The sequence below is a fragment of the Geospiza fortis genome, unplaced genomic scaffold (assembly GCF_000277835.1).
Source record: "Geospiza fortis unplaced genomic scaffold, GeoFor_1.0 scaffold81, whole genome shotgun sequence".
NCBI lineage: Eukaryota > Metazoa > Chordata > Aves > Passeriformes > Thraupidae > Geospiza > Geospiza fortis.
The window spans coordinates 7,024,147-7,033,485 of NW_005054318.1; the positions used below are offsets into that span (position 1 = coordinate 7,024,147).

The 9,339-nt window shown below is 44.6% G+C and overlaps 2 protein-coding genes across 4 annotated transcripts in view; one reads left to right on the plus strand and one right to left on the minus strand.

Moving 5' to 3' along the window:
* The window catches only part of ADAM17 (ADAM metallopeptidase domain 17), a 22,676-nt gene extending 20,469 nt beyond the window's left edge, over window positions 1-2,207 (plus strand). The window contains 2 exon segments of the mRNA XM_005420297.3: window positions 291-330; window positions 333-2,207. Of these exon segments, the coding sequence (XP_005420354.2) occupies window positions 291-330; window positions 333-544 (252 nt within the window). The 3' untranslated portion in view covers window positions 545-2,207.
* Window positions 1,517-9,199, minus strand: IAH1 (isoamyl acetate hydrolyzing esterase 1 (putative)). Of its 3 annotated transcripts, XR_004081664.1 has the most exons (8): window positions 9,056-9,199; window positions 8,349-8,401; window positions 7,754-7,902; window positions 6,749-6,910; window positions 4,866-4,984; window positions 3,862-4,181; window positions 2,677-2,729; window positions 1,517-1,829 (listed from the first exon to the last, which is right to left on the minus strand). XR_004081664.1 is itself a non-coding variant. In XM_005420321.2 (6 exons), the coding sequence occupies exons 1-6, from the start codon at window positions 9,194-9,196 to the stop codon at window positions 4,014-4,016; spliced, it is 792 nt and encodes a 263-aa protein (XP_005420378.1). In that variant the 5' UTR covers window positions 9,197-9,199; the 3' UTR covers window positions 3,844-4,013. The 3 variants fall into 3 exon arrangements, 1 of the variants encoding a protein (XP_005420378.1); XR_004081665.1 differs by lacking the exon at window positions 2,677-2,729; XM_005420321.2 differs by lacking the exons at window positions 1,517-1,829; window positions 2,677-2,729 and having other exon boundaries at window positions 3,844-4,181.
* Between the last annotated feature and the right edge of the window lie 140 nt (window positions 9,200-9,339).

Sequence of the window (9,339 nt, forward strand, 5' to 3'; positions counted from 1 at the left end):
CCTAGGCTTTGCCAAAGCAGTCTGGGCCCCAGGAAGGAAGGGCCGACTCATCAGCTCTTCCCAGTGAGGCTGTCACCTGTGGTGCTTTATACAGAGGAGGAAGCAGAGCCAGAACAGCCTTTCTGCCTTTAGGGAGTGGCACGGAGGACATGGCAGCCTTTAGGCTGTTCTCACAGGAGTGCAGCTGCTCCTCAGAACGTGTCTCCTCCCTTTGAAAAACTCTGCAAAAACCAAACCCTGGACTAGCTGCTGGTTGCTTTGCCAGTGACGTGGCCTCTTGTGTCTTGCAGAACGTGGAGATGCTCAGCAGCCTGGACTCGGCCTCAAGCAGGAGCACCAGCGCATGGACACCATCCAGGAGGACCCCAGCACTGACTCGCACATCGACGAGGACGCCTTTGAGAAGGACCCCTTCCCAAACAGCAGCTCTGCTGCCAAATCCTTTGAGGACTTGACAGAGCACCCTGTCATTAGGAGTGAGAAAGCCTCGTCCTTCAAACTGCAGCGCCAGAACCGCGTGGACAGCAAAGAAACAGAGTGCTAGTGTCCTGCTGCCTTCTCAATGTATGACTTGTGTCTGCAAAACAAGGATCTGAAACCATTTCATTTCTATAAATATATGTATATATATTTTTGTGAGGGAGTGGGAGAATAAGGAAGTGACCTACTGCAGATGCTGGTCATGTGTATGATCTTCCTTAAACTACATTTATTAGAGCATTATATCTTTTAAAAAGGCAAATCCAAACTAGAACTGGCTTGTTTTTGAAGCTTTTTGGATTTGTTTTTCTACTTCCTTGACCTTTAACATTTCCTTCGACCTGTGGTGCAAAACCAAATATCCTGATGGATATTGGATTGTGTATATCGGCCTTTTTTTATAATTTAATATTTTGTAGTCTGACAGCACTGATAAGACAAAATTAAGGGGCTTTTAAAACCAAAATGAACTCTGCAGTATGTTCTGGAATAGAGTAGATAATTTAGCAGTTTAAGGTACATGTAACCAAAAGCCTAAGCAAATGCCTTGAGAACAGGAAGAGTAATGAAACAGGTAAAAATACAGTCTCGCAGCATTCAGTAAAATGCATAATCAGAATAAAGAAACTTAAAATGCCCAGCTTCTGTATAAATAAAAGGATCACAGAGGCTCTTACACTGTACACAGTGCATGAGAAATGCACCTCTAGCATGAAACTCTTCTGCCTCAGTGGTGAGGCTGTCTTGTCTTGGTGGCTTTTGTTGGGAGCTTCCCTCTCTGCACTAAGGTTTGTGTGTTGCAGGTGTTTGGTTGGAGAAAGAAGCATAAAGGAAGAAATCATTTATGCAGATGACATTTTAAACTGCTGTTTACAGCAGTTTTGGTACAGAAATGTTTCCCCAAATGTTATTTTAAAATAGGCAACGCTATTGTTGAAATTTTCCAATTACTGAGCTCAGTTTTCTGTGGTCTCTGGCCTTTGGAAGCTCCTACTGCATGAATGATGGGAAAAATCATTCCATTGCAGGGGAGGCATTTGTTTAAAAACAATTGTGAATTTAATAAAGAAATAAACCTTTGTTAAAACTTGCAGGGTCAGTATAAGGAGGAGATTTTGTGAATACAGATACTCACACAGGTAGTAAAACATGATGTAAAAAGCTGATAATTGATTGGTGTCTTCTGTACACCTGGAGATCTGTCAGGTGAGCTGGGACTGGCAGATGAGCATTGTTTTAGCCTAGCAGGAGATGGACTGACACAGCAGAGTCACAGAGCAACTGTCCTGGTAGTGCAGCAGCACCTTCATTCTGCAGCTGTTTTCTCCCACAGTAATCTGTTGATAAAACTGACAGAACATGGCCAAGGGCAGAACCATTTAACTCTTACAAGCCTGGACTCAGACACAGGGACGTGGGGCTGCAGTGGGCCCATGTTTTTAAATGTGAGGGAAAGGAACTGAACCTGTGCTGCAGAGTTGTGTGAGTGCTCCCTCTCCTCCACACCCAAGGATACTTGTTACACTAGTTACTTGAATGTGTGCCTTATGGTATTCCTATCTGACTAGCTATTATGTTTTATATGCTGGTTTTGAACTTTGTTTGGGGTTGTTTGTTTTTTGTTCAGGTTTTCTTTTTTTTGATTCAGTGCAAAGTACACGTGAGGAGTTAATTTAATTCCCAATAAAATAAAAGCTTTTTATAGTAAAAAAATCAGTTAAACAAGAGCTGTTTCTATGCGGTCTTTTTATAAAATATCTCCATTCTCTGGTTGTCAAAGCCTGAGTTAAAAGTCTGGCATGCAGCCAGGCAGGAAGCCAGGATTTCTGACTGCTCCTTTCTAAGCTCAGATGCTGCAGAGGCCAGACCTGGACTATGAGAGTGCAGACCTGCACTGTGAGGGCTGCCTGCTTCCTGGAGCTGGAATGCCATGTGTCCTGCAGATTATCATCAGTTCAGATGGTGACAGTAAAATGCCTGAGGGATGGGGGTGTGCTCAAATGCCTGTCCAGCTACCCAATCTGTGAGCACATGTTCTCAGCACAAAGGTCTTTACATCCCAGGTGAAACCATGCAGTGGCAGGTGATTGGGAGCATGGAAACAGAGATTTGGAGCAGGCCTTGGAAATCACTGAATCCATCCCCCAGCCTGAGCTGTAGTCCAGAAACTGAAAGCAGTCCTTGCATGCAACTTACTTTGTTCGTAACATCTAAGGCAGGAACTCCTTCTGCTGTTCAGCCAGTATTTGCTGTAAGCATTTATTACAGAAAGGATAGTCCAGTTTAATACTCATAAATATTTATATATCAGACTTGCTTCCGCTCTAGCTCCAGGCACACGAAAAATACTTATGGTTCAGTTTATAACACTGTTACATAGTAGCTGACAGGTCTTGGCCAGTTTGTCTTGATTATTTAATGAAGCAAAGGCAGTCTAATGGCACTGACAGTGCAGGACAGCATGAGAGCCTCTCATTACTCTCCCACCCCCTACAGAATAAGCACACCTGTTCCATGTCAACATAATTGTTAATACAGCGCAGAAATATGGCGGGGTTACATTTGCAGTGATACACCATTTGATTTTTATGCACATTAGCTGTATCCTCATTTTTGCTCCTATCTGGCTTGCTGCTAGACAATCATTTCCCAAACCATTTTTTTCCATACTTGCTGAATTTCATTTAGGTTGCAATGGGGGCTTTTTGTTTGTAAAGCCAGTTTTGGAGTTTGTGTTCTCTTGGCCAAAACCTGCATAGTCTGCAGTACTTATGTATTAGATGAGTTGTAAAATTATCTTAACAACTCACTTAAAAGGTCTTCTTAACTTGATAGCAAATGACATAGGATGCAGCTTTGTCAGGAGAGATGCAGACCTTTTCTAGTAGTTTCTCCAAGGTCATATTTCACCAGTTTTATACTGTCCAAAAACATGCACTGTTTTGAACCCTGGGCCTACACAGAAGAGCTGGGTATAAAGAAGCTGCTGCTGGTGTCAGAGTAAGTGAAATTTTAAAAGCCCTTCTCTAAATGACTCTCTGTCAATACCAAAGCCACAGTAAAACTTAGGGAACTGCTGTTCCTGCTGTATTACATCCAAATAAATGAATTTGGAGTGACACTAACAGCTCTTGACAAACTCCACCCTACTGTCTCTTACGGGCTCCTTTTTGTTCAAAGCAAGTAGATGGTATTAGTCACAGTGCAGTCCCCAAAGCTCAGCAAGGCCAGGAACTGCTCAGGGCAGCCTCTATCCCTTGGCCACAGAACAGCTGAGACTCATTTTCCTCTGAAAGAGGAAAGAGCTACTCATCCCCACAACTATCCTGGCAATAGCAGCATGAAGAAAAACCATCTCAGGACACACGCAAGTGGTCTCACCTTTATTCTCCCACAGACCAAAGGGACAGAGAAGAGCGTTGCCAGGTCCTCCCCATGCCGTGTTCCCTGAGGACACACAGTTTGCAGCACGTTGCTGCACAATGAGCTGGCTCTGGCTGGCGTGGCTGCCCCGGCTCCTCCCTGCAGGGCTGTCACAGCAGACTGGCCTCGGGGTTCGTGTGGTCCACATCACGCCAGTAAGGAAGCAGAGAAGGAAGGGCAGACAGTTTGTTGTCCAGGCGTGACCAAAGCTGAGCTGCTAGAAAGCTGTTGCCTTTCGCTGACAAATGAAGACCATCAGACAAATAGGAAGAGAAATCCTACAAGTGAGGTTAAAACCAAGTATTAGTGGATTTGCTAGCTGCAAAGAGACAGCCTTAGTAATTCTTCAAAGCCAGCTGGTAAATTGGTTTTATTTTTCACTGTTTTTGGTAAAATGTTAAGAGAATGTTTTGATGGCCAAAATCACTGCTATTCATCAGTAAAAGATCATAGGATTAAGTGATGCAATCAAAAGTCAACAGTCTATTGCACTGGGGATGGCAGGGGAGAGAAAATGTTCAGGGTCCAAACTAGAGTTATCTGCTCACAGGGAAAGTCTGCAGTCTCCCATGGATGAATTTGGGTATTTGGTCAGAAGCATCAGCAACACCCCTGTGCAGCCAGATCTGACCTTGAAATTAGCCCAACACTGCTCAGTGGGTTGGACAAGAAACCTCCAGAGGCCACTTCCAACCTAAACTATTCCACGGCTCAAGTTCAAGGAAAAGGCTATTTAGATATGATGTACTCGGGATATTTGCTAACCAAGCACCACGGCCGGGTTGCATGCAGCTTTATTACTCATTGCCACCTGTGAAGCACTCTGGATTATTTTCTTCCTTCCCTAAAGTGTAAGTTGGATGTACTTTGTGGCATTTCAGTGAAAATGCAGCACCACTGGTTCCTCTGTGCTAAATGATGCATTTCACAACTCGTTTCAGTTATTTCTGATTTCATCGTACCTGGTTCTTCTGCATCAGGCTCCAGAGGTCGAGCACGTCCGTGCCGCACTCCTTGGCCACCTGGACGCAGGCCTGGGCATACTGCCCCGTGGTGGCATTGCAGCGGGTCAGTTTGTCACCTGCCAGGCACAAACAATGACAACATCCAGCACCCACCACTGATGCAGCATGATCTCAGTCTCCTGTGGCACACACCATCTGCATCAGGTGTGAAACCAGCAGACATAACCATAACTAAATCCAAAGCACAGCAATGTAAGTGACTGGAAGCTACAGCCTGTGCGGTCTTTTTCAGGGCACCCTTTGGTTCTGAGTCACTTGAAAATGTCTCTTTTGAAGAAATGAATCGGGTTGAGAGAGAAGCAACAGCAACAAGCAGACAGTCTAATTCTGATGCTCACAGCTCTCACCTTCTGGCAAGCTCCAGGTGAAAGCAGTGCTTAGATTTAAAACTCTTCATACATCTGCTAAGGCAGGTAAAACAGAGTTAAGTAAATGGAAATGTATTTAAAAGTTGCCTTCTGCTTTTTGTCTGACTCCACATGCAACTGCTCCTTGCAGTAGCCCTCTTGCTACTTTTCACACCTGGATGAATGCTCCTGTGAACATCATCATCCTCCTGCTTCCCATCTCTCCTTTGCTCTGATATCTGACAAAACTAGAAACAGGCAGAAAACTTCTCCTTGATTCTGGAGGGCAGATGGTCTGATATTGCTGCTTATTGTGCCCACAACACTCCATTTGTGGTCCATGGTCTGAGACCACCCTGTCTTTTGTTCCATCCCTAGACAGTACTCTCTTTTAGACACATGCTGGCAGATTCAATGCTGTAAATTCAAGTTTCCTCTCCTCCTACTCCATAAAAAGGACAGTTTTAAGAGGACAATAGGTTAACATTACAAGTGCTCCCTGACAGCTGGGAGCCAGATAAGCAGCATTAGAGGTGTGCTCACATGACATCACATCAAAGCCTCCTAATGCAAAATCATACAATAATGTTGTCTGATTTAATGCAGTTTAAACTTAGGGTCATCTTCAAAGTTTTACTACTTTGATTGAAAACATGACTCAGGATATGCAACATCACCTAAATCATAGAAAACTGTGCCACGAAGGTACCAGCTCTGTATATCTATGTACTATGTATTTGTACCTGACCTAACTCAAAAGTTTTTTTATAAATGTGCAAGAACTGGACAAGGTGTCCCAACAGACAAGGGCACATGCTCTCAGGAAGTAAAATCTGTCACTGCTGGAGTCAATGGGATTATGGCAATTTCCACCAGCTCAGTAACACAAAGTAAGTGGTGCTATTATGACTCTAATTTTAGAATTAGCTTAAATAACATAATGGGAAATAATTTAACTACCTCCTTCTTCTTTTTCAGGCACTTTTATTAGCATCCTTAGAATATGATATTCTCTGGTATTGTTTTTTTTAACCTTAAAATAAACCTGGCTGGACTATTACTGCTTATCCAAACAGATGTGAAATCTGCTGTACCTAGTAAAACCTTTTCTAAGGCCCCCAATGCCAACAATTCTTCCATTATTTGTATTATTCTGGAAGCTGCTGGGACACGAGGGAATCTGCCTAGGACATGCTGACAAACCCCATGTTCTTAGAGGGCAGCCACTTCTGTCAGTTCTATGCATTAACACATCAATCAACACTTTGGAAAACATGTTTGTAATTACTTGGCAGTTACTCCATGAGCTTATCCAGAAGTTGTTTAGTAAAAAAGCAGCCCTTTTCCAACAAGTCATAAACATGACTGCAATATGGCACACACATGAAGGAAACCACCTGACAACCTGGGATCTGTCACTAGCACTCCACTGGTAAAATGCAGAAACTCCACCCATCCTCATCACTCCTTTACCTTTGGCAAGACATGCCTTTTCCCAAGCTGATTCCTGAAGAGGTGGGGGTGTTATCAAAATAATCTTGTCTGCAGTAATGTCTACTGACTTCAGGTACTGCACCATGCTCTTCAGGTTGGCAGCGTACTCCTCCAGAGGAACGTGCTGCTTGGGGTTCAGCTCTGTCAGGGGTGGAGCACAGGCATCAGTGGGGCTGAGCTCCCTGCAGGATTCTTGCACAGCATTACAGCACTTTTACACAGCATGGCCATGCACACAGATCCAGTATGCAGCTCCCCTCAATCACAGATTCAGCAGGTGTGGTAGGAAAATTCTGCTTCTCATTACTCAAAGCAGGCAAATCAAGAGTTTAAAGACAGCATTTCCACCAGGCAAATAAGGCACAGGGAAAAAAAGCCCAACAGTTGGGGTTTTTTAACGTGCTTTTTTCACAGCTTTGTATCTTAGTATCAGAAAATACAATCACCTCAAACCTCTCCTGAACCAAAACCCAAGATTTCCAATATTCTTGGATACAGAGAAAATTCTGGAAAGTCCCATGGACATACAGTCAGTCCTTCATGCACTGATGTTATAGTTTTGATTAGACTCTGCATCCTGCTATGCTCATGTGAAAGAGAATCCAAATGCTACCTTCCCTCCTTTCCTCAGCCCTGAGGATCTGCTGAGAACTCATCAGTCTCCTTTAAAGACAGAAGAAACAACTGGATGCCCAACTGCAATTTTAGGCAACTGCTCCACAACTAAGTCTTGAGCACCCTGAAATTTATTTTTCTAGTATTAAACTTGGTGATAGGGAGAGAAATGGAAGGCACTGCACGGTTTAAATACAAATGAAATGACAGAAAACAAACCTCTGTATAAATGGAAAGAGAGTAATCAGTTCCTACAGAAGTAACAGGAAAGGCCTATTCTGAAATATTCTGCCTATTCTGCTAAATGTAAAACTGTTTTAAGAGAACAGGTCACAGGAAAAAAAAAAGACAGAAAGCAAGCTACTCTACCTTTCAAAGCACTGTCATTAGCTCCAAAGAAAATAGTGACTGCAGCAATACTGTCAGCACCAGTACTTTCAGTGATCAGTCTTGGAAGAATCAACTTAGCCCATCTGGTGTTGTAGCCCGAGATCCCACGGTTCACAACATCGCATCTCCTGAAACAGAGACACGTATCAAAAAGAACATTTCTTCTCTGTCCACCAAAACTAAACTCTGGAAGGTCTGAACCATTCTGTCAGGCCTTCTGCCTCCATCCCTCCCAGGAAAAATGTCATGTGAGTTTTCAATGGGATCATGCTTTGAAAGTGCACACACAGGCTGCACATGTACTGTTTACCTGTTACACCATGGAACCAGGACAACAATCTTGACAATCACAAAAAAAGGGATTTTTAATTTCCACTCAATCTTTGAGTGGAAACACACAATGAGTATTTTCAGCAGTTCTGGGCATGCTGCCCAGAAGGTAGTTCCACTTCACTAAATAAATAAATGTCAATAAATAAACATGTCTTAAGTATTAACCGCTGTTGGTTCTCATTTAGAAAAGCTCCATGACTTTCTGCACACTAGAACTTGCTTTTGAAATTTAAGCTCTTACCTGACCAGTCTCTCAGCAAGGTATGCCCCCCAGCCATTTTCCTGGAAGGAGTACTGAAAACAAGGAAAATGGTTAGATCCTAACTGGAATAACTGGTTCCCCAGAGCTTAGCCCCACCACTGGCACCTTCCCACCTGAAAAGCTTTTGTGCCTGGCCTCTGGCACTGCTGCTGGTGCATCTCCTCCCTCCCTGCCCTGTCCCTCTGAGGTCAAACACTCCTGGTTTTACCCAGGCACATCGCTGTCCTCTGAGGCAACACAGGGCTGACACCTCTGGAGGGATGGACCCTGCAGTCCCTTCAAAATCCAAACTGACTGCTGCTGGACTGTAGTTTCATCTTGGCCAGTGAGGGTTTGCTGTGTTTGGAATATTTTTCTACTTTATTTCTAAGAGCCTTTCATTCTGAAGGGTATCTCTCAAAAATCCTCCCTCTTCACAGAGTTCAGTTTAATACCAGCCTCTTCCAGAAACAGAAAAACGAATTCTTTCTCCTTATTCCCACTGCTGCACCATCCTCTCTGCTACAATTCTGCAGTGAGCCGGCTTAGACACCCATCTCTCATTAAAGACAAACCTGGTCTCTGGTTAGTTTTTCATCAGAGCAGCTCTGTGACCCACCACATAACCCACGGAACAGAAAGCAGGGACACAAAATCACCGCCAAGAAGCTGCTGCTGCCTCAGACATGTTCACCAGGCGCAGTCACCTCAGTGAGGAGCCGTCTCCGGCCTGGGCGAGCTAGACACGGGAAGCAGGGCTGCCCCAGGAGCCGGGAGGGCAGGTACGGGTCCCTGCAGGCGGCATGGGCAGCACCCTGGCCCCCCGGGTGGCAAACGCCCCGCAACATCCCAGCTACACCTTCACCTTCGCGCCTCTAACACAGCGACCTCAGGAGAGGTGGCCCGAATCTCACATTGGCCACCAGGGCCGAAGGCCCCGGCGCAGCCTCACGGCGGCTCCGGGGCTGTGACCGGGGCCGAGCACGCTCCC

What these genes read in the sequence shown, in the direction of transcription:
- IAH1 (XM_005420321.2), bottom strand. Translation starts at nt 9,196, where the DNA reads ATGTTGCGGGGCGTTTGCCACCCGGGGGGCCAGGGTGCTGCCCATGCC. An exon ending in GGAGACGGCTCCTCACTGAG is followed by an intron (nt 8,402 to 9,055) that starts GTGACTGCGCCT and finishes CCTTGTTTTCAG; the next exon opens with TACTCCTTCCAGGAAAATGG. An exon ending in TAATGACAGTGCTTTGAAAG is followed by an intron (nt 6,911 to 7,753) that starts GTAGAGTAGCTT and finishes CACCCCTGACAG; the next exon opens with AGCTGAACCCCAAGCAGCAC.